Consider the following 25,157-nt stretch of genomic DNA (forward strand, 5'->3'; position numbering starts at 1 on the left):
ATATATTTCTTCCACAGAAGTTATCATTTTTTCACATATTATTTGATGCATTCTCACTCCCTGGGATCATTTTTTCACTCTTGCAACTTTGGGACAATGAGTTTATGTTAGTAAATGCAAAGCTAGTTTCTCTCTTTAGCACCATCTTAATGTGTCCCAAATAAAAATTAATGCAATTTTTTTTTTTAATTTTCTTCACTGATTTTTCATGATTCATTTAATAAACCTCTTGTTTTATTCCTGCATGACTTTCTGGAGTTTCCTTCAGTGCTTTGTGCTCTCCCAGTTGGTATATCCAGGCTACTGGTTTGTCTTGCTGTTTCATCCTGTTTGCATTCTCCAATTCAAACTGTTTGTTCTTTCCACATTCAATCTTTTTTCCCAAAATCCTGATTTGAGCTAATTCTTACTTACTGTAATTGTATTTTTATTACAGTTATTATTTAGCAATTTATTATTACTCATAATTGCCTGTAGGTGGCTCATTGAGAGGCAGACTATACCAAATCCACAGACTACTGTGATTCTTCGGGTTTTTCTGAAAGAGATTATGCTGGCCACTCTTTGAATAAGAAATTGGTTTTTTAGGACCCACTCAGTATGGTTGTGTATATTCCAACCTCTTTCCCCCTTTCCCATTCTCATCCACTTTGTGCTATTTAATCTGCATTAAAAGGGAGATCTGTTTTATGTTCACCATCTTTAACTCCCCTTCCATGATGACATCTAAAAGATTTACTGCTGCCTTCCTAGCTTGTATCACAGTGTGTTGTTTGCCTCTCTTTATAGGCCAGTTTTTGTCTCCTTACCTTAGGTTTATGTGGACAGAATCTCCTGTATAAAGTGAGTTGTTTGCAGTCTCACAGTAAATCAGGGCAGAACACAAGAGAACCTCAGAGATCTCCAGTTGTATTTAGAGACATTCTCAAAAGTAATTTATAACTGTGCTTTTGGGAGCAGAAGTCGCGTTCCCCTTGTGAACATGAACTCTGGCAAAGTCAAACAAGTTTATAATCCAGTACACAACCTAGGGCTTGGTGGCCCTAATGAATGAGGGGTTTGTTATCCAGCATTTGTGGGCTGTAGGACACAGGGGAAGGGTCTAGAGCAAGTACAAAATGCGTGCCCAGAGGAAAGACCTGTTTATCCAACATAAGGAACTCTCCCACCATTCCATCCCAGGGAAGATGTGTGTGTATTTTGGGTCAGAAAAAGGAAGTTCAGTTCAGTGGAACAGTTCAGGTCCTTCGTATGATGCACAGTGTTATCTCCCAGGATAAATTTATCAGTGGCACGGAGGCCTGGGAGGCTGTACCTGCTCACACCAGAGGTGGGTTTGGGCTGTTTTCTCCCTTTGGTTTGTGTACCTCAGTCAGAAGTAGTGGTGCCCCCCTCTGGTTTTGGCAAGATGTGTTGGAATCTGTCATTATAAAGAGCCTCTTGTCTCAAGCTGTGTTATGTTTATTAGTGTCTAGTCAAAGGAGGAGAATGAGTGCAACATGATTCATCCCTCCCTCCTCTTTGAGCTGTCAGAGGATTCTAGACAAGGGTTATAGACTGAGAGATAAACAGGAGATGTATTAATTCAATGGAGGGAGGTGTGTATGTGTCTGAGGGCAGGGCTTTGCTCAAAGTATCAAAGAAGCCACAAAATTAAAGCTTCTTGATGCAGTCTGACCACCTAAGAGGCAAGCAGGCCAGGCAGCTCATGTACCCACTCTTTGTAGTCATTTAATTGCACCTGGTATTAGCATTATTTCAGTTGATGCTAACAGCAGCCTCCTATTCCTAGAGCTCACACTTAAAGTCCAATTAAATATGTTGAGACAAATCCCAAGGTTCTTAGGCAGACAAACTGCCATTAAACTCGTTGAGCCAGACTGCTGGTGAAAGTACAGAATAATTGCTGTTTGCATTGAGGGTCCTTTAGAAATTGACAGCTGTAAAAATACAACAAAATTTGGCCCAGTGGGACCTTGAGGAGAAGATAAGTACAGAGCTGCTGGTTTTTTCTCATTCTTAAAGGTGTTTTTAGTCCACCCAGAAGCCAATACACAAATCCTATATTTTCTGCCATTGTACCAGCACAACAAGAACAGCTTCTTTCATGGGAGTTCTATGATTTTCTTTGTATTCACACACTATTGCATCTCCATCCTTTATAAAACACAAACTGTGTTTTACAGGATCATGCTTTTGTCCACTATTTTGGTGAAAGTTTTTCCACTATTGTTCCATTACTCCATATTATGGTAAATATGAAAATAAGAAAAATCTCTACAGGAAAATGAGATGACAATGGGAAATAGTCATATTCTTGAGGATATTTTAGGTTATGCTGGAAAAATACAAGGCAGTGTTTCTGGTCTCAGCATTGACCTGACTGGTGATGAATTGTGTGATTAGGTTATTGATCAACCTTCTCCATATCTGTCTGATAAGCTTTCTGTTTAACCCTGCCTTTAGCTCTGCAAGACAAAGGCTGTGTTATCCCAGGTGTTTTGGCACTACTGATTCCTGATAGGTAAGAAGTGGAATTAAAGAGGATTAATGATGAGAAAGAATCTGCTTCTGCTTGGCAGAAAAAGCAATAGAAGTTGTATTTCTTCCTGTTTTATGTTAAAAAACCTGGAATGTACATAGAGGAAACTGAGCACAGTAGGCTGTGGCTGCTCAACTGCTCTTGAGTGTCCACAGGAGCTGGTCCTCTGTCACTTGTGCCTGCTCTGTCATTGCTCAGCTGGCAGCAGAGTGTGAAAATAAATGGTTCATTGGTGTATTTCCAACCAAACTTCAGGCTTCTGTGGGCACCATTGCTTGAACTCTTTGAGTGGTTTTCCAGAAACAGGGATTATCCATTTGTACAGAGATAGGGCCAGGATGAACTTCTTGTTAATCAGCAGTCTTATCATCACTTCCAAAGGAATCAGCGGTCGCTATCTGTGCTTGAAACATCAGTGTTTTTCTTGCTGTAGCAAAGCCTTTCCACTAAACCCAGTTCCCACACTTTGCCTAGTCCATTATAGACAAATGTCCTTGTGAGGGTCAGGAGTGGATGACCTGCCTGCACAGACGTGACCCCTTCATAACAGGATGTCTTTGATGTCGTGAGGATTTTTATTTTCAGCGCCACTATTTTCATGTGGGCCAAACCATCTCTGCTGCTGAGAGGCAGTGTATTCTCTTCTGCACAGCTGGGAACTGCTGGATATCACAAATAGTTCTCTTTTTGGAGGCAGATTTTAATAACTAATAGAAGCTTCTAGTCGCTAATTAAGCTAAGCAGGAGTTAATTTCTGTCTTTCCCCTTTTCTTCCTCCTCTTTGGAAGTGTTTGAGGAGGATACCAGGTTGGCAGACCTGGTGTGTAAAGGCTTTTGTTTACCCAAAACACAAGGACAGTCTGTGAAACTGCAGCTCAAGCCCAGCTCAAGCAGCCCACTCCTGGAGATCTGTACCTGACACAGGGCGCAGGAGTGGGAAGCACAGAGGTGTCTTGGTTGTGCCCTGACCCGACACAATTCACCTAATTTGAGCAAATGCTGCCATCAAAACTCTTCTTAAAGAGTGCTGCTTTCCCAAGCTTACTCTCTGCTCACCCTGTGCAGAAGCATGGCCCTGATCATGATGACAGCTCTGTGACACACTTGCACTCCCTTGGGAGTTGACTTCAAGTCTCTGTAGGCTGCTCAGTTGTAACTGCTCTGGATGCTCACTGGGAGTCCTGTCACCAGCTCCAGAAGTCTCTCACGTGTCTTGGCTCCTCAAATTTTTGTTTGTTACAGTATTGTGCTTAAGTCCACAAGATATTTATGATAATTCTTTCTAATTTGCAGCTTCTTAGGGAGGGGTTTGTCTTCCTGATGTACAGCAGGTTCTCTACTGTTTGACAGAGAGGATCACTGGGACTGCTGTCCAGTACTGCAACAGGAGGGAAGATTGGAGGTCTAAGACCTGTGCTGTGGAAATGTGCAGCACATGGATCAAAATAAAAGCTGGAACTATGCTAAATAAAGGCATCCACGGTGGTGATGCCCATGATGTATCAGCCAGTTCCTCAAGGTCATTTTAGAGCTCTTTGCATCTGATTAGCACTGTTGTTGACTTACAGAGATAGAGCCTGCTAGGGATTTTCTAGAAAATATCTGCTTTCCAGGATCTCTGTGTGCCTCACTTTGTCATGGTCTTCTCCCAGTGAGCTGGCAGGGGAGGGGTTAAACTTAATTATCTCTGCAATGAGAGCTGGCAGTGGACCTACAGTGAGTTTTAGCAGCTGAAACCCAGACCTGAATTTTTTTTCCCCAAAAAACACTTATTTTGTCTTTGAAAGGCTCTGACTAGCCCTTAAGTGGTATCTGAATTGAATTTTAACAGATAATTCCATTGCAAACAAGTTTTTCTTCTGTCTTTTTGATCATGTCACTAGGAGCAGAAATGTTGGTTCTTTCTTGCCTTTTCTTATCCCATTTTAATCCCAATTCTGTTGCTGCAGGTCTACCATAAATTACTGTATGCTAAAGGAATTTCCTATTGATTTGCTCTGACAGTGATTTGACCAGCTATGTGAATAGCTGATGGAAGCAGAACTTATCTTGGGTTCAGACAGTGGAGCACTGACTAAAGCTCTGAGGTAAACATTTACAGAAGAAACCTGAAAATTATAAAGCCTTGCAGCTCAGCACAATTTACAAACATGTATTAATTAAGCTTCAGGGCTGGCTCTGCTCTGTGTTTGATGAGAACAACATCCTGGCACACAATGGGTTGACATCAGTAACCTTTTATTGTTTATCGTGCTCGGAAGTCACCGAGAATGAGGGTGAAGAAATGTCAAATAATCAGGGCAGATGGGAGGGAATGAGTCTTGATGGTTGAAGCTTGGTACCGTGGGAACCATTATTGTCCAGAGTGATTTCTGGAACATGCAAGTTAATTTCTTTTTTTACAATGTTAGTTCATAAGCTGGGGAAATCTGCAAACAACTTCTACAGTCAGATGAAAACCCTTTTCCTGAATCTCATATGTGGCTGCCCAGCTAGTGACTGCCAAAAAATGGGAAAAGACAAAAGTTGGATGACAAAGATAATAGGTCTTGAAGTTATTCCTACTGCAATAACAAGGCCCAGAACAAACCTGCTTAAGAGAAGAGGAAGCTGAGGCAATAAAGTGATATTTGCTTGCAGAGACAATGGGGTGTTGCCTTTTCACTCCCCTGGGCATTTGCATTTCAGGCTGCCCCACTCTGTACACAGCACACTTGGGGCTTTATTCTTTGAGGGCTGGATTCTTGCTGTTCACAGTGGGATCACTTGAATGCTTGTGCCTGCCTGCCTAATATATGTTAATTGAGAGACTTTTGTGTCTCAACATCTTTATTAATATTAATGGAATGAGATTTTTAATGGACTTATACAAAATATGCTTGACCTAGCTTGAGCCCTCACTTTTGTTTTCATACTCTGCAGCACAGTGTGGCTTCTGACTAATTTCAGAACGTAATATTATATTCTGTGGCAGAGTACACAAACTAATGAAACATGGATTACTCTTCAGACCTACATTTTCCTTGCCATGAGATACAGGATTTATAGAACACCAGATTGTAATCAGTTCTAAGTCATGAATTTAAAAAGAGGTTTTCTTTATCTTTGTGTGATTTTTAAAAGATTTTTAAAATAATTCTTTCTTGACCAGACCTCTCTTATGCTATGCACTTTTTTTTTTTAGCAAGAAGTTATCAAACTAGTAGGCCTTAAAATTAGGCTAGACTAAACCTCAAGAAATATTTGAAATTAATATTGCTGTTAAAGTACCAGCTGGTCATGGTGAAGGATAGCTATAAATGCTGTAATGCAGCATCAGACAGGAAAGTTTAAACTTCTCTAATAAAGTAGCTACCCAGTGCCATTTCCTGTTAGCACTTGACAGAAACCTATGTTACTTGTTTTGTTAGATGCAAATATAAATTAAATGTTAAAATAACAGTCTTGGACTAGGGCAGAGATTATTTTTGTTTTGCAGTCTGCTGTGGATGATTACGGCATATACAAGAAAAATGTTTCAGTCATGTTTTCACTTTTTTGTTACATTTTCTGATAAAGAATAATTCCTTTTAGGCTGCTCTACATTTCATTGTTTGTAATAAACATCTCTGCAACCACTGTGGAGACCAGTCTGCCACAACAGGAGCTCTGGGCTCACTCTGTCAGCTGGTTCTCTCCATGCTGGAGGCCATATGGATATTTTTTTACACTACATCACATATTGGTGGTGGGATTGTTATCCTACCCCAAGCATCAAAAGCTTGAGCAAAGGGGCAGGAAAAAAGAGTTTCCAAGCTGAGAGAGCAGTGAGCTGCTGATGTCTGCTGATTGCAGCAGCCCTGTCCCTCTCATTGACAGGTGCTTGCTGGTTGATGGGCTTCATCTAAACCTTCTTGTGGTGAATAAAAACTTTTCTGCTGACTGCTTTGGATCTGAACCTGGCCTTGGGAAGTGTCTTTAATTCCTTCCTGCATCATCTTGGCCCTTGAGTCAGTAGGCGTACCAGTTTTTTGGGATACACTGCTGCAATTGCTGTTTGGTTTAGCAAGATATTTTGAAAAGGGGAGGCACCACTGGCTCATCAGGAAAGTGAAACGTGTCTGTTGCTCCTGGCGGACCCCGAAATGCTTGTTGGACATACTCCAGGGTGGTGCTGTCTAATCAGATTTCACTGAATCAGAAGTTAGATGGAGGCAAACAGCGTGCTGGAGGGCAAACCCCGTCTGCAGGCTGAGCCTTGCTGCTCTCATGGACTGCTCACACCAGAGCAGCCAGCAGTGAGACGTGGCAGGAGCTCAGGCACTTTCCAGAGAGTCAGATGCTGCTACTACTGCTAGAAAGTGCACCCAAGTGCTTGGCATGGAGTTGCCAGATAGGTTTCAGTGCCCTGGTGCCAAGTGCTGTCATTCCACTCTGCTGCCAGAGCATCCCCACAATGAGGAGCAAAGGAAGCGCAATGGCCACCAGAAAATGCAAAGCCACAAGGAAATGTAAAGAGTTTATTTGGCCTAACCCAAATCCCGTCCTGATAAAGTCAAGTCTGGTGATGGGAATAAAAGAGGATGGTGCCTTTTGAGGCCTGTTGTCCTTGTTAGACAGGAGATGGACTTGGCAGGTTTTGAGCTGTGAAATTGTGAAGGAGTATTATCAGATATCATCACAGAACACCTGTAGGGGACAAGACCTCATTCATCTCCTGCTCATGGTAGGAAAGCTGAGTAATTGCAGAGAGGGAAGCACGCTACAGAAACGGTTAATTGATCCCTGTGTTTACCAGAGAGAGCTGGGTGGTCATTTGAGCTGCCTGAGGCACAGAGCCCTGCAGGTCTGGGTAATGAAGACCATGCCTGATCCCAGGGACAGAACAGGGTGCAGGTGGTGCCATGGCTGTGAGCATCAGGATAATGCTGTGGTGACAAAGGTTTGTGTTTTCCATCAGTGGGATAGATGAAATACCAAGGAAAGGACAATTTGGGCCAGCAGCTGAATCAGAGAGGGCTGATATATTACCATGTATTACCAGTTAAAGCTACGAACAAAAATGTGCCAGACTGTGCTCTTGGCCTCTGAGTACTGCACTGATTCTGTTTACAGGTTCCCAGCTTTTGGGTTATAGTGCCATCAGAAGTTTATTTTTGTTTTAATTTTCCAAGCATTTCTTGAAAATTAGCTTTCTGGTGCTCAGAACAGCACCACAACACTAAATTAGTTGCAAATAGCTCGAGGGCTGAGGGAATAGTATATTTTTTTGTTGTAGCTGTTCACATGATTTATTTAGTCATTTGAAAGACCACAGTTTGGGAAAGTCAGGAACCCACTCTAATGTGAGAAACAAAACAGAAGGAAATGTCATTCATACAGAATGAAGGTCAGTCTTCTGCAAGCCAGCATTTGTGCAAAGCCAAGGTCCTTCTGCCTCCACAGCCCTATTCCTGTGTTAGGATTAGCAGAAGATGGGGAGTATTTCCCATTGGGAATGTTCCCTGCCCACCATCAGCCTGCTCAGAACAGTGCCCATATGCTCCAAAATATCTCCATGGATATTCCACATCCTTTAATGACAGCCTGGCCTTTGGACCTAACTGGCAATAAAGAGGAAGAAGAATTTATGTACTGATTCATTCTTTTCTATACCAATGCACTGAACTGGTGCCTATTCTTTATTAAATCTTTATCTTGCAACAGTCAGTGCAATTCAGTGTCCACTGCATCTGAAATATGAATATATCTGTTTTTCTATAAGAGTGCACATGACAATGCTGTTTGTGGCTGTAGTCTTTTCTGCTGTTCAGTAATTTGTTCAATCATTATTATTATGATTTAAAGCAACACTGTTGTGCTTCTTGCAGGACAGGAATTGCATTTTAAAGAGAAGGTTGTTGTAGTTTGCCTTTAATTTTTGCAGCAAATGGAGGGTATAGGTTTATTGCAAAAGTTTATAATGTGGAGGATGTATGTGAATGAGTCTCACATGATTTCCTTTATCATTTGTTAAAATATGTTAAAGGAATAAGTCACTGTAAATCTGTAAAGTATTTTATAAAATTTATTTGCTATTGAAAACAAAACCAATTTTATTTCAGATTGGTGAATCTTGTAAGAATTAGTGTAAATAATCTGAAAAATTATGATCAGTGTCCTATTTTAGTCCTTTTGAGGGGCTCAGTGGAGGTGCATAAAGAGAAGCCCTGGAGAGGGGTGATCAAATGTGAATTCTTGGGCTGAAACTATTCTGACAGGATGGGGAGTTTAGCTAGTGTAGCTTAAACCCTCTGTTATCTTGCCAGTGTTCTTGTGTGTGCTACCTCTCCCCAGCAAGATGCCTGACCGATTCACAGCAACTGATGGGCAGTTTAAAATTACAAAGCTTTCAGTTTCCTTGCTCCTAACAGATAAAGAGGGTGGGCATTTCCTGATTATATGGTGTACACTCAAAATATTTAAGTTCCCCATGGTGCTATTTGTGCCTAATTTACTTCTCTAGCACATTAACACTGCTGGTTTTCTGCAGGGGGAGGAGTGTGTGGTGTAACATGCTGTGAAGAGAGGAAATGTTTCACAAGAGCTCCTTCTGGCTTTTCCTCTGTTTGCCTTACCACCTGGAAAGAAGAAAAGGTGGAGGGACTGACTGATGATCCAGATGGATTGCAGGAGCAGTCAGGGCTGTGGTCAGATGTGTTAAGCCGGGCAAATCCACACGGGGAAGTGGCAGGATTGCACTGCAGCTCCTAAAGCACAGGGAACTTCCAGTAGGGAAGTGTGCAGGCATGAGGAGGGCTGAGCTTCCATCAGCCAGCAACCCTGGGGCAGGCTGGGCCCCTTCAGAGGCCACTGAGCAGCCAGATTATTTTGGGGAAAAGTTGGGGATACACCACTGTGAGGGATGGGGCTTGAGGACAGGCTGCAGCAGAGCAGACACCATCTGAGAGTAATAAATCAGGGGCTGTGCAGGTCACATGGAGCTTCAGAGAGACTTGGAGTGGGAGGACCACACATTTATCACTCTTCATGTCCCCTTTTCTAGTTCTTGCCTATGAAAGCAGACAAATTATCTCCTGTTTATGGGAGTTGGGTGCTTTGATGTTCTAATTATTCCACTCATGCGGTACCTCTCAGCAGAGCAAGCTGTCCTGGTTCCTGTTCGGGGCTCAGATGCAGGAGCAGCTGAGCTGTGCAGCACCTCTGCCACTGCTGGCTGGGCTGGGCAGCCAGCTCAGGTCCCTGTGCTGCCAGGATGGAGCAGAGAGCACTCCCAGGCCCTGGGAGCAGGAGCTGCATGGAGACTGCAGTGTCTGTGACTCTCACACACTCCCCGATGTCCCAGAGCCTCTGTGACCCCAGCAGCACATTCCTCTTCTTGGAGCTTTTTTCTTAACCTGTGCTTAACCTGACCTTTGCTTAACCTACTGTTCAGTAGATTCATTGCAGAAACAAGGTCAGGCTGCTTAGGAAATTTTGCCTCCTAAATCTTCTGCTGATGCAATTTTTTTAACCATCCCTTTGTAACTCTGCAGCATTCTGAGCTGTCAACAAATATCTCCCTTGTCTTCACTGTATCTTCATTTCAGTCAGGAGGCCTGTCCTGTTTAACATAGTGGCAACATCTGTTCCATTGATATTTTGTTATCTAGGACCAATTTCATGCAAAGAATATCACATAGAATACAAAGTTGCTTTCAGGCACTACCTTCCCTTTGCCACTTGCATTTTCCCGTTTCCTCAGATCTCAGAGAATATCACAGGGCTACCTTGAGCTTTGATCCAGAGACTACTTTGAGAGCCTTAGATGTAAGGTACTGTGCTGAAAACACTCTACTGAACAGATGCTTTTGTAAAGAAATGCTGTTCACTTGCATGAAAACCCTGGCAAATGGTGCTTTGCTGACATAACACATAATTGAATGGATTTCTTCATTGAAAAGACACAACTAAATACTCCCACACTGTCTTTTTTCCCACTGTTTTCTTAACACTCATCCCTGCTAAACAGTTGCATAATTCAGATGCTTGTACTAAAGTCTGATGATGGCAAAATCAGTGTAACCTTTCATGAGCAGTTTAGTTCTGCAGACCTGTTCAGGGGCTCCAAGTCAAACGTGGGGCTGAATACCTGGAAGTCATTGTTTAACACACAAATGCTGCTTTAGACCTGTGTGTTGGGCTCCAACCCTGGCACAGACAGCAGGGCAGGAGGTGTAAATTGATGCATTGGGTTAAAAAATGGATTTACCTCACCTTACCACAACCTGAGCCAGTATTAAGTAGTATTTCTGTGTCCATTTTAAGACAGTTGTGGCATTATGTTTTATTTTATACCAAACCAGGACCTTGTTGTGGTGGGTTTTGCATGTCATCAGAGTTATTTCTACTACAGAGATTTAGAAAATAATACTGAAAATTATTTTTCATCAACCTTTCATTTATAATATTATTAAAAGCAGGAAATCTGGCTGGATTTGTCACAGACTAGCAAAGTTTTTCATTTACTCCAGCAGAGCAGTTATAGCACGTTCACCCTTGGGCATCATTCCCTTAAAATAGAAGCTGAGGCTAATTTGTGGGAGAGGAGTGAATGAGTGTACAGCTTTAAAGCAGGCCCAAGGTGGGTGTAGAATGGCTGAGCAGTGCAGATTGGTGGCATTTGGCTACAAGGAGGGAAACAGAGACTCTCTGGACTCAGGGTACACTTGGCAGTGTAATATGGTGAAGGCAGGTTTTGTGAGTGCAAGCAGGGCCTGCAAATGCCAGGCTTTTCCATGCCATGGAATGTAGATGTATCTTATTACATTTATCTTAGTAAATAATTATTTAAATGCCCATGTAAAGTAAGCCCTGAATCCTGAGGGTGTTTGTATGGTCATGGAAGTGGAGTTGCCATTGTGCAGGTTTTTAATGTTATGGGAAACAGAGAAAAGGATGAAGTCTTATTTCAACATGGTGGATTTCTGGGACGCTGCTGCCTTGTGTGTTGGGTTTAATTGTGTGAATTACATTCAGTGTGTTACTGTTGTACCTTTTCATGGCAGCAAGAAGAGATTCAGACACGCCTAGGCTGCTGTTCTGCTTCAGAGAGATTGCTGCAGCAAAAGGGCAGGGGATGGCATTGATGGTCCCCTGCTCTGCCTCTCACAGTGGTGCCAGCCTGGGCAGAGGGAGTGGCTGTGTGCTGTTCCATCCCCAGCTGGACACCAAGTACCAGCCTTCCTCTAAGGGCATGTGGCAGTAGGAAGCCCCATGGCACAGGAATTCCCAGTGGTGAGCACAGCTCCAGCCCTCCAGAGCTGGCTGTGCTGAGTGTTTCTGCCTCAGTGCTGGGGCCACCTGGCATGAGCCTGTCCAGGATGTGCTTGGGGACAGTGTCTGTGGGCAGTGCCAGCTGGGAGCCCTGTGGGGTGGCACACACCTGGCTGTGCTCTGGGTCCCTGTGCTCCTGGATCACAGCTCTGGCTGGGGGGTGGCATCCTGAAGGCTGGGGCTGCAGCTTAGAGTAGACAAGGTGGAAGAACTTTAACAGAACAACCCAGCCAGGGTCAAATGTGAGCCTTCACGAGTTCCTCATGAGCATTTTCTACATTGATTACAGAATCCTGCCTATGAAACTGATAAATAAGGAACAGAGAAGCTGAAATGCTGAAGAGCAGGGAGTGTAATCCAGATAACGCAGGCGCCAGCCTGACATTCTCACTCTTGGGCCATCTTTGCTTCTTGTTTTCCATCCCTTAATGTCCTAAGCTCTTTTGTTCCACTCCCTTTCTCCTTCCCACATAGATATTTCAACATATGGATATGTCTGTGTATGTGGAATATCAGCAAAGCTGATACTTTGCTCCCTACAGAGTTCCTTGTGACCACTCTCTCATGTAACTAATCCATAGCAATGTATACTCCAACAAGGAAAATTAAAAGGTTGGGAAGCACTGACCTAACTTCTTAGTAAGCAATACAGCTGGCAATCAGATGTAACCCGAGCTCCTCGTTATTGGAGCTGCCTGAGCTATTCATAGCAAAGCAAAATTGCTATGGGAATTGAGCTGGATTTATTTTGTTTGAATGCAAATTATCCCAGGTCAGACAGGCTCAGATCTTCTGCCCCCTCAAATTCATTTGCATCAGCTCTGGCAGGGCAAAGCTGGTATCTGGAGGATCTGCACTGGGGAAATGTGGGTATGGGTAGGGAACCACCAGATGTGGAGAGTATTTGCTTGGGGCTTTGATGCAGTTGGGTGCAACTCATTGCAGCCCAGAGTCCCACCCTGAGGGAAGGTTCTGCCATCAGGTAGCTCCAAGTGGTGTCTCAGTGCTTGGGAAAGTGTCTTCTCTCTCTATTGTCTGCAAACTCAACAGGGTGTCCTGTAAGGGAGAGGGGGTATGAAGCCTTGCCTAATTCTCACTTACAATATGAAATATTTTTAAGGGTCCAGCTGCCAAAGTCCCATCATCACAGCAAAAGCTGGTTTTTTACAAAAAAAAAACAACCAACCCCACTCAACTTTGATTCTAGTATACATGATTATAAGGGATAAAAAAAGCTTTTAAAAACTCAGCTGAAAATGGTTCAAGAAATCAGAAAGAAAATAAAACACTGAAGCCCTTTGGCATTATTTTAAAAAATCTCATAATTTATAGTTGTGTTTCCTACAAGGCCTGATTCATGACTTTTAAAGTTTGGAGTTGCCTGCCTGATAGGGAGGAATGTTGCTGATCAGAAACACTCAAGCAAGCATCTGTTAATGCTAAGTACCTATGGAAAAGGAATTTCCAAGTACTGATTTTTAGTTATATATCATCAGTTGTTTGGTTCTTTTGGTTTTTTGGGTTTTTTTTTTTTTTAAGCTGTTCATTTTCAGTGTCACTCTGCCCTAATCTTATTGGGTTTGCCTTTATTACCACTCCAGGAGCAGCAGCTTCATTAAGAAGGCATGCACTTTCTCTAGAATATTGGTACATCTGAACTCCAGCCCTGTAAAACTGATTAGCTGTACACAAAGAGGGAGGAGAATCTTGCCAGAACATTTTCATTTCACCTAATCCTTTGTGCAGCATAAATAATTCATAGCAAACCCACCTTAGGGTGAAACGCTGCCCTGTCTGAAGATCTGGGCATCTCAAAGGCACATTTCAGACATTTAAGAGGGATGTAAATGGTACTTTTGTTTTGTGCTGTTACAGAGAATGACAGGACAGAGAGAGCTGCATTTCCTGTGCTTTTGGAGGTTTCTAAAGGTAATCCTGCTCTCACCTGGAGTGCTCTCTGAAGCTGTGCACCTAGTTACAAAGGGTGTTAGCTCAGGGGACACACTGAGCTACCCTCTGGAGTCAGTTTTTCTGTTATTCTTGAGGTACCCTAAGTAACTAATCAACTGTCAGCACACGACAAATAGTGGGCTGCCTCTTTTTAGGGAAAGTGAAGCATAAATGCACTCATTAAATAATCCTGCTGTTTCCTGTTTGCTTTGTGATGGATTTTAGAACTGTCATAACCAATAAAAGCTCTAGATTTTATCTTACAGTTGCAGGGATTTGCTTAAACGGGCCATACCCAAGTGCTTGTACAGCTACCAAGGCCAAATTTGAGCTGTTGGTTTTAGTTAATTGCCTTCCAAAACCTTTCTAGGGAGCCAAAGAGCCCCACTGATGGAATTGTAAATGAAGTGATCCTGACTGTAACTTGGTAAACCTCTGGCACTTCACTTAAATATTATTGGTGTATAGTTAGTGTGGTTATGCTGTAGTTTGAATTAGTATTTTTCTTCTATTCATTTATCATGCCTGCTCCTGGGATGGTTTCTTTTTGGTTTTTGGCTTTTCTTTTAAACCCAAAACATGAGAAATGAGCGAGCTCACGTACTGACAAGCAAGTATTTAATCTGTGGCAAAGCAATCAACTTTGTGTTAGTTCTAGAATATCTCATTACCCTGCAATAAATACCAATTTAATACATTTAAATACCAATGTGACTGGTTCAATTACCGTAAGTGGAGGAACAAATAAGAATATTTCCTTATTTGCCATATGCTGACAGGGGGTTGCATAAAGACATTTGAAACAAGCTCAGTCAACTGCAGAAATACAAAGGCACTATTCAGAGATAACTCTGGCTTTGTTCATATAGGAATAATTAAAGACATGCATTTTTGTTACCTTGTTTTAATTGCTGACTGTTCTGCATAGCACTTCTTTTGAGCAACCAAACAGAGTAGTCTTTCATGGCTAACTCAGACTGGCAATTTAAACCTTGTACTCTCCTCCTGTCAGATCGTCAGGTAATAAAATACTATATTGTTAAGAACCCTTAACATTTTACATTGGCAAGAAATCTATATGATGTTAGAAAACATAATAATTGGGTTATTTTTCTGAGTCAGATTCTAAAGGAAAATGCCATCTGCTGACAATTCTCAAGTCAGAAAAGGCAACCAATGATTCTAATGCTTCTTTCATGATAAAAAATATTTTACTGTGTATAAGGGCCATTAACTTAACCTAAACATTTGGTGTGGTACAGAGCCAGGTATTCCAGTCTGGTGAAAATCAGTAAAGGTCTGCTGAGGTTATTCTCATCAGCCAAGGACCCAGTCCCATAAAACATCACTTTGTACTTCCCTGACTCTGGGGCCAGCATCAGGAACTGCCCATTTACAGGCTTGATGCTTTTCTGGAGGATGGGTGAATTTTTTTGGCAAACATAAAAGCTAGGGAAAAGTTTAGTTAACTGAAATTCTCTCTTCCCTTCAGTGTGTTCACATGCCTTTGTGCTGCCTGGTTTGGGAGAGGATCAAAAATGAACATGCCCTGAGTTTTACTCGTGGGATTTCTGACTTCAATAATACATGTGTATTATTGGAAACCTCATGAGAGTCCATTCTCACTAGTTTCCCAGAACATTTTCTTTCCCAAATTGGTATAAAAGCACTCTGGAAATGCTTGCACAGACAATGTTCAGCTCAATGGGAGCTCCTGGGTGCTTAACACTCTGTAAAAGTCTGTCATTAATTTAACAATCTGTGTATGGATTTAGGGTCCAGACTTTTCACTTTTTGTTGGTGGATCAGGGATTGTGTCTCTGTCACGGTGTCTCAGAAGCTTGTTCCATTGACCCAGTGCATTCTGGACGTGCCCTTCTCAGGGGGACAAAAAGAGGCAGAAATGCCCCTCAGCCTTGTGGCTGCTGCTGTCCCCTCTGCAGCTACCTCCCAGAAAAGGGTCTGTGGGTCAGAGTGGAGAGGGGAGGAACTCCCTTAATTGCCATGATTTACTGCCATTGGCTTGGCTGTTTGCTCCTGATGCTTCCCGAGGGTAAAAGTATCTTTCACCTCAGCAACACTTTCTGCAATTCAGCCCCTTTCTCCTTTCCAGATATGCTGCTTGTCATTTTTTTCTACCTAATTTCACATCTTAATTTGCTCATTTTGATTATATTTTCCAGAGCATTGACATTGTGACCCTAACTTGAGAGGGGCTCAATAAGCCATCTCTCAAACCGTCAGTCAGTGCTATCAGGTATCTGCAGTTCCAGGTCAGGCTGTACTATCCTGCTGGCTAGAATTCTTGGAAGTAGTTTTGCTTATGACTGTAGTAAGGTTATAGTCTCACATATTTTTCAGACTACCAACTTAACCCATCCCAAGAGGTGAGTCTACTTCATTACACATTCCCTAAAGAAACAATCATTTATTATTTAAACTGCTTACATGATGCAGGAGTTCTCTGAGCAGCCTTGTGATGGTATTGGTTGAACACCCTTGCTTTGGAGGAAAGAGGAATTCGTAAGATGGATCTTGGCAAACTTAACAGGACTTTATTCTTCCTGGGATTCTTTGGCATAAGTGAGAAAATGATACATTCACCACATTTTCAAGGCTTAACCCAGAACCTTGAAAAGAAAGGTAGCTGGCACTTTCCTTGCTGTCTTGGCAGGCTTTAGTCTCTGCTGGTGCACGGGGACTGCCACCTCCTCATGGGTTTCTCCCTGGGGACATTTGAAGTGTTTCTGAAATCCCTGCTGCCCTGAACTCACTGTTATGAAATGCTCAGCACAACGTGGATGTTGAGCTGTGTCCAACGTGGAAGTTGTGCTGTGCTTCTCTCAAAGCCAGGCTCTGGGCAGACCTGTGGCTCCTGAGCTGGGCTGCCTTGCTCTGGCAAGTGTGTGTTCCAGGCAGGAGCAGAGGGATGGTGGCAAACACCAGGGTGGTTTCTGTGCTTGGTGAGGGCATTGCCATGATGTGCTCATGAAAGCCAAGGGAATGGCCTCCCTCACCTCCCCTGGGTCTGGGGTGGAGCCTGAGCAGAGTTATGGGACTTAAAGGGAGACCTCTGTCCCCTTCTAGCACGTGCTGCTGTATGTTGGTGTTTAAAAATGGACATCTGCCCCATTCCAGAGACCAGTCTTGGCCAGAAGGCAGCTTCTGGCTGTTGTCAGGGAGCTCTAAGCTGTATGAACAGCTTCATGTTCTCTGGGTCTCTGCCACACCCTCTTTGGGCTTGCAAGCTGCCCTTGGTTCCATGTGGGAAATGGTCTGGCAGGCAGAACCCCAGGTGGGACAGCTGAGTGAGGGCAGTCTCTCCTCCAGCAATGGAAAGCTCTGGTGACAGAGCTGGGCCTTTTGTGTTTCCTTTGTGGTGCCAAAGCACTGAAGAATTAACAGAGCATCGGAGCAGGAAACAAGAGCTGGATGAAAATTAGCTGCAGGTAAGGTGATTTCATGAGTTTTCTCTCTGCAAAGTGAATGAGCAAAGACTCCAGGATGCTGTAACATGAGATGGCCCCAACCACACTGTGATGTGCATATTAGATTTCTAGGAATCTTTGGCCTCAGATGGTTTTAAATAACCAGCAACCATAGTTCATAGGTCATCTGCTCTCCTTAGTCTTTGTTTTTCAGGGAAGTTGTTAGTTTACATTTTTATGTGTTTTAAGTAGATCTTAGACTGTACTTTATGTCTCTGTACTTCACGTTCTGTAATTCTTTTTGGGATGTGTTTGAATCAATGATTTGGGTTTTTTTAGGAGCGGGACAGTTGGGAAATAACAGAAGTCTTGGATCAATGTCCACTGAAGTCTGTGGAAAGCTTTATGCCAATTTCAGTTGGCCTTTTGTCAAGTCTTTTAAAACTTTTCATGAATATTTGGAACTATTTTAATGGGTGTGAAATGACATTTAACTCTTCCCTTTTAGTGATTTTTCACCTTGAGCACGCTCACATCCACATAATAGTATAGATTTCATGGATTTCTTTGGCCATTGTTTTAGTTAAGACACAGTGGGTTTTTTAACACCTTATTTTATGTATGTGCTCCTAACACTGAATAAAGCATTCTGGGTATGAGCAGTATTCCTTAGGAAATATGTGCATGCTTTTTCATACCTTGTTTAGTTGAGATACTCTTGTTCTTGTGCAAACTGTAATTTAACTTTACATCAGTCAGTATTAAGTAGTTACGTTTAGGAGAGACACTGAAGTTCAATTATTCATCTGTTTTAATTCTCAATTTAATTTTGTTAGGCTTTTACCTCATTGTTTGCATCTAGTTTCTGAAACTCCTCTAACTTTAATATGCATAAAGCTGTTGCCTTCAGTTTAATTAGCATGCAATCAAAGTGCCTTGTATGAGAACAGAGAACCCTCAGACACAAGGCCTTTCCAGTCTGGAGTGAGGATTGTCAGCTCTCAGCTTTGTGAAATTATGGGAGAGAAGTAGGAGTTCTGCAAATCCTTCACTCACTGTCATTGATCTGCTTTTTATGGAGGGTCTGTTTTTTTCTGGAGATGCTGAAACCCCACAGTGAATTAGGTTTACAGGCTGGTAAGCTGCCAAAGGCTCCGCTCCCAGTCTAAGAACACAGGGGAGCAAATGGGAGCAGCCTCTGCCAATGAGATGTGTTAGAGACAGATATAATAGTGACTCTGAAAATTCTTCCTTGTGGATTGAAAATCAGTGGAAAATCTACCTGATTTTGTATAGTTAAGATTATCTTTTTCAGTGGTTTAAACAAATTCTCCTTATTTTTCAATTTATAGTCCATGTTCAATTAAAAAATCCTTGAAGTAGATACCATGTTGTCATTGCCCTTGTCCAAATCTCATTTTGAAATTCTTCTTCCTTTTGAAACACGTCAAGAAAACAGAACAATTTCCTTACTTTGGTGATTACAGCCAGATACTGAGGAATTTCACAGAGGTGTATTGGATCTGAAAATTCCTTTCGCCCAGAGCTAAGCAAACATTTCATAACAAATAATAAGAGGAGGAGGAATGTTGCCTTTTTATCTCTTCTCAACTTTTCCACAAAAAAACTGCAAGTTCCTCTAAATTATTGATTCAAAATTATTTGCTAACCACACAGGTCAACTTTTGTCTTTCCATTTTCTTTCCAATGGCATGGAATATCCCTTCCAGAAGAATAGCAAATATGTGTTGTGAGGGAAGAAGAAAACAGCTAATTCCAACTGAGCAATCTCTTGGGTGTTCCTTCCCACCATATTCTCACAATTATTGCTATTATTAGTGATAGCCACAGTGGGATACAGAAGGAATAGACAGGAGTCCCTGGCCTTTTTCATGCTGTGTTGTCTAGACTTACAAGAATGTTAGATTTTGTCATCCTGCTTCCTCTCTTGGTGTTATAATTGCAGAGAATCTGAAATAAAAATGGAATTTTGACCTATCTGACCTTCTCCTCATTGTGTCCTGAACCCATCGAGGTTAATGGAAAGTCATCCTTGATTCAGGGAAAATCACATGTAATGCATAAAGCTAAAGCAGAAAACCCAATGCAAAAATTTCCACGTCAGTTTTGACAGTATTTGAGCTGGATGAATACATTGAATCTAACTCACAATTATGGAGATGTTTCATGCATTTGTAGAAAAAAAATTCCCAGCATACCCAGTAGTACACAGTAACCAAAATCTGGCCTTCAAAAACTGGAATTCCTTCTTGGTGTAAAGCTAGAAAAGATGAATCTGTGCCTCTGAATGAAGATGAAAAAGAATGAAAAGATGAATCTCCTGCCTCTGTGCCATGGCATTTCTCAGCCGGCATGTGTGCCAGCCAGCACAGTGGAGCAATTGGCCAACTTTGCTTCACCCAACACTACAATTTCAGAACCTGCAGGAAAAGTACCTGGCAGCTGTTGTGGCACTGCCCGCTTTGCAGTGCTCCAGAGGACTGCAGCTCTGTCTGAAACCAGGTCAGCATTCTCTGCATTGCTTTGGAATTCCCAAAGTGATTAATTCAATGTGAATGCTTGAAACCATCCCATGCCTGGAAAAAATGGCAAATGGTGTGTGATTGAATGAGTGTCCAGACTGCTCTGTGGCACTTCTCCTTTCTTCTTGACAACTTCACAACTTCATAAAACTGGATGTTATCAAAAAGAAGGTATCTTTCATTCACACAGCATTTTTCAACTTGGAGGATGAGTTTGATGTAAAACCCAAAGGAAAAATGTCTTATTGGAGATTTAAGATCATTTTTGTTGGAAAAAAGTGACTACATTTGCAAGGCACTCAGTCAGCTATTGCCTCTGTAAAGGTACAGCAAAATACAAGCAGGGCCCAGAATTCAGTCACTTCTTCCCCCACAACCAGGAATTCTCAATCCACCCTTATAATGTTAAATATAGAAATGATGTTTGGGGCTGAGACTTCATGTGCATCAGGGGCAGTTTCTTACAGGAAAATGTAGAACCCCCTTTTTTTCCATATGGTTCGAATCATTTACAAAATGAATCCTATAGGAATAATTTCAGATGTGGAAGCCTTTAAAATGGGGAAATAAGAACCAGATTCACTACATTTCTGTTTTCCAGCTTGAAAAAAAAATCTCTTAGCAGTGCCCAATTATCAGTGCATTGGAGATAAAGATTGTCTCTCAGAACCATTTGTAAATTGTGTGATGACACACATCATAAGGATTAAAATATTGGTCATCTTCCCTACAGGAAAGTACTTTGTCATGACCAAATGTGATCTGACATTTGAAATATGCCAACTTATTGCAGTGAGCAGGCGAGTTAAATTCCTGTCAATTATTTAAAACCTGTCTTTTATTGATGGAGGCAACTTTAACCTTCTCTTAGAATGTTAAGTAGATACAGGCTGAGATACATAATTATGAATTCATGTTGAAGAGAGGAGAATGGGGAAATTGTGTATCAGAATATAATTTGTGTGGGGTTTATTATTATTATTATTATTATTATTATTATTATTATTATTATTATTATTATTATTATTATTATATTTCAGAAGGAAATTAGACCCTCTCAGTTCATAGTGTGGAATCTCTTCTATTGCCAAAACTGAGATCACAGTGTGACATTGTGAGCATCTGGGTCCCTGTGAAAGGTGCTTATACTGGGGAGTACTGCAAAGCTGCCTTTGATTTGGATCAGCAGAAAAGAGTGGAGTAGATGACTGTAGTCTGTCCTCTGTGGAGGACCTGTAGATCTTTGATAAATCTTTCCATCTGGAATAGACTTAAAATCAGTTTCTGCATTGGTTTAGTTAATGGTTAAAGCTGTGAGGATTCGTATGTAACTTTCAATTTTCACTTGCTTTTCACTGTGTTGAGTTTTCCTCTTGGGAAACAGTTCTTAAAGCACAGAAAATTCCACAAATCCTTTAAAAATACAGTGCTTACATTAGGCATCCAAACTGCTCTCCTTGTCATACCCATGGCATTCAGGCCCTGGGAGGTTGCTCTGAAGAAGAACATCCATTTCAGAAGGGAAGAGGTGATACATGTGGCATGTCTGCATTTTCAAAGATATTTTTGAGGAAGGAGGTTGGAATCATGGTCTTGGAGGACTCAAGATGTGGGGCAAGATGGTTTGCAATTGACATTTGTTTGTCTGCACATATTTTTCTGAAGCCTAAGAGATATGTAGTTCTCGTGGGATGTCAGTTTTGGCAGGAGGGTGTTGGCACATGGTAGAGCCTCACTGATCCAAACCAAAAATCTGTATCTAGTATTACGTATATAATGTAATAGAATTACCTGATGAAACTTCTTTTTGGTTTTTGACTTGGTAAAAAAGGGTGTTTATTACAACATGTTTTACAAAACCAAGAAATGAAATAAAATCATAACTGATTAATGAGCTGCATGGAAATACTTCCTCAGTGCCACCCACATTTCCCTGGCCCTGATCCTGGAAACACTTCATCACATGTGCAGTTTTATGCACAGATCCTATGTGAAAACTACAGTGTAGTTTTCCCATACTTGTGTCTTTCAGAGATCCAAGAAGGAAAACAATCAGATACTTGCCTTTACTGATTAGCTTTCCCTTGTAGGAGGGTATACATTTTACATTGTGTTTAAATTATGATTAAATTGCAGGGAGTTGATTACTGAATGATGGTCCTTAAATGTTCGGATGCTTCAGCTTTGTTCTGCTGACCTGTAATGTCATTTTCTACTTGGAATGCCCTTAAATCTGGGACTCCTGTTTGGTAATACCTTGTTGTGAAAAAGCTGTGAAGCTTAATTCAAATATTTTCTTCTATGATATGTGCACCTATGAGAAGCTGTGTTTTCCAAAAGCGTTTCCTTTTTATGTGTACATAGTACAAACCTGTACTATGAAGAATGGGTTAATATTGCATATGAAACTATCCATGCTATTGTGTGAAGGTGCTGTGCTGCACATCTGTCAAGGTTTTAATCACTACCTCATCCCACAATCTCTCTGGTTTGTGTTTTTCCAAATGGGAAACATGGTCATCTCCAAAAGGAAACGATGCATATTTAAATGGGAAGAATATCCAGATCATAACTTGAATATTCTGTGACTTGAGTAGCTAAGCAGTGCCAAGGTGCACGTTGTGCTCAGTGTGGGCCTTGCAGAAGGTCAGAGGCTGTGAGCTGACAGCCTCCCCTCTAATGCGTGGTGCCGTGTCTCTTTGCAGTCGGGTTTGATACGGACGCGGCAGATGGAGTTCCTGATCTCCCCGTTACCTCAGCGCCTGGCCCGGGAGCACAACTACACGTCCCCCGCCGGGCACCACCCGCACGTGCTGTACAAGAGGACTGCAGAGGGGCAGGTGCACGGGCCCCCAGCCCGGCCCCATCCCAAATCCTCCCCCCGGGGCCGGCGCAGGACGCGCGCGCACCCCGCGCGCCCCAGCGGGTACCGCCACGGAAGGTTCCAAAAGCAGCATTTTTGTGGACGGCGCAAGAAATGTATGTAAGGAAACTTTCTCTCCTTTCTTGAGGTAGTGGCTGTTTCAGGCTGGGTCCTGTGGTGGTCCCAAGGAGTGCTTCATATCTCCTCACATCCCTTTGGGATGGAGGAGTAATAACTTTAAGTTATATATTTCTAACATGAAACACATATGAGAAACTTGAGTTTTGCTCTAAGTTCATAGAACCACCTCTTTTATTAAGCCATCAGAATCACTGTTTAGTTTTTGTGTGCTTTGCCTAGATTAAAAGATCCCAGTGGTGATTTTTTTTTTAACATGGACATAGTTTTCAGTAAGCAGTTCTGCACAGTGATGGATGCCAAGTCCCTGAACTTCTCTCTGTTAGACTGGGGATAGAAAATTAATTAGGCTTGAAGATGGAGAAAAAAAGCTTCAAAATCATTAATTTCTGAGAGGATAGAGAAAAAGTCTTTCAGAACTCACCATTTGATAATGAAATTTTCAGCAACTGAGATCTTCAAAAAGAACCACCCATGTAAATTGTTTAAATAAGATTTTGGAGCCATGTCTTTAAAAATATATTGAAATATATTATCCTGCCAAGATCCATTCTGAGTCCTTCATTAGGCCTTCAAATTGCAGAACATTTTAGAGCCCCCTTGGACCTTATATCTGTACTTTTAGCATTCAGTTGAGTCTTTTTGAAAGCTGATCAGCTTCTGAGCTGAGTTTCTTAATGAGGGTTTCCAGGACTGCAAACAGTATTGAAAACAGTGCCTGAGTCTGCTTATATTCTTCCAACTTCCTACAGAAGTTCTGAGAAAATGAGCAGCTTCCTTTTCCAAAGGTGTGTAAGGAAGAAGGAAAAAATAAATAGAAGGGAAGGAATGAGAAAGGAGTTAGTGGGAAGGTGGCTGGCTGAGACTGAGGGCTGAAAACAAATGGCTTGTTAAAATTTCAGAGATCCTCCCCCCCAGGTTTAAAAGCCAACCCTCAATTGCCAAATGCACAAGCCTGTGATTCAACCTGTAAACATTTGCCTTCTACTGCAATCCCAAACCGCCTCATTACATCCTCCATTTCCCTCCTGTCTGGTTTTCCTGCTGCAGAGCAGGGCTGATGGTGCTCTCTTATCTCCCCTGCTCCACACTGGCCCATTTTGTTTGGATTGTCCACTGTGAGTGTGTGCTTTGTTTACTGCTCCTCCTGTGACTGCTTGTCCAAAATGAGAATTATCCACGTCCTCTTGAGCTTTTACACAGTGCTTATCCCTATAATAGAGGAGAGCATTTTGAACACTGTATTTGTATGACCTCCTGGGATGTGAGAAGATATTATTGTTATTCTTGTCTTATAATTGGGTCACAGACACAGGAGAGGTCAGAAGTAACCAGTGATTCTGGGAATGTAATTGAGAAACTGAATTTTCTTTAAAATACTTTGTGCTTTTGTAAGTCTACATGTATATCTATTTATTCAATAATTTCACTTACAGCTATGAGCCCTTAGCTGCATATTCAAGCAGATTTTATGTTAAATAAAGAACATGCAGTTAGCATCCGACTATGATGAATTTAGTAAAAGTGATTTACACATCATTGTTTAGGAACTTGATGCCAGACACACTCTTAGGATCTGATTCAGCAAGATGGCATTTAAGTACCTTACCCACAAAATTCTTTCTTTTCACACCCTGTGATCTTTCATTTTGTGCAGTTCATACCTGTAACTTTTTGAAAGTAAGGAAGGAGTTCTAAAAAATAACAACTTATTTCCAGACCCAGTCATGGTTAATTTATAGAACAAATCAATCTCATGTTCACCGAATGAAATACAAATAAAATCACATGCCATTGTTTAATTGAGTAGAGGAAAATACAGGATGAAGAGGAAACTACCCCAGTAAAGAGAACCCTTTTTCTATGAGTATTTGGTACTTTTTTTCTTCTTGCCTTTTTTTTCCCTCTTTTTAAGTTTTTACATTTTTTTCCTGGTCTTATTCTGAGATCTGGAGTCATATAAATTTGAAATTTTCAGTGAAATTCAATCTGGTCACCTGGAATAAAGTTTCAGGTTGAATGAACATAGGGATGGAGAATTCAGGCTGACAAAAGGGGGTCCTCTGCTATTAACCCTGCCTAGTCAGGGTTAATTTATCCCAACCTAAGAATGAAATCAAGCTTGCTGAGCACTAAGAGGAAAGAGTACATTGCCACTTGGGTGTCATAAAAATAACTTGTCCCATCAACTTGTACGTATCATCTTTTAAAATTTCATGTGCAGAGACTTTGTAAGCACTAGAAAAGCCAGTTAATCATCTTCCAAGCTCTTAGTCACAACCTAAATGCTTTTAGATCATGAGAGTTAACTAGACTGTAGTTAGTAAAACATGCATGAAACTGCTGCTGCTTAGGTTTTCTGAGTAGCAATGAAGTAAATTCAAGAGCAAAACTTCTCT

The 25,157-nt window shown here is 41.7% G+C and overlaps 1 protein-coding gene across 1 annotated transcript in view; it reads left to right on the forward strand.

Annotated features, from left to right (window-relative positions):
* Nucleotides 1-25,157, forward strand: part of ADAMTS18 (ADAM metallopeptidase with thrombospondin type 1 motif 18) — a 77,641-nt gene that overhangs the window by 5,420 nt on the left and 47,064 nt on the right. Inside the window, exon 4 of the mRNA XM_054640593.2 lies at nucleotides 22,463-22,736. Within this exon, the coding sequence (XP_054496568.1) occupies nucleotides 22,463-22,736 (274 nt within the window). The remainder of the gene's footprint in view (nucleotides 1-22,462; nucleotides 22,737-25,157) is intronic.

This window comes from Agelaius phoeniceus, chromosome 12, assembly GCF_051311805.1.
Source record: "Agelaius phoeniceus isolate bAgePho1 chromosome 12, bAgePho1.hap1, whole genome shotgun sequence".
Classification (NCBI taxonomy): domain Eukaryota; kingdom Metazoa; phylum Chordata; class Aves; order Passeriformes; family Icteridae; genus Agelaius; species Agelaius phoeniceus.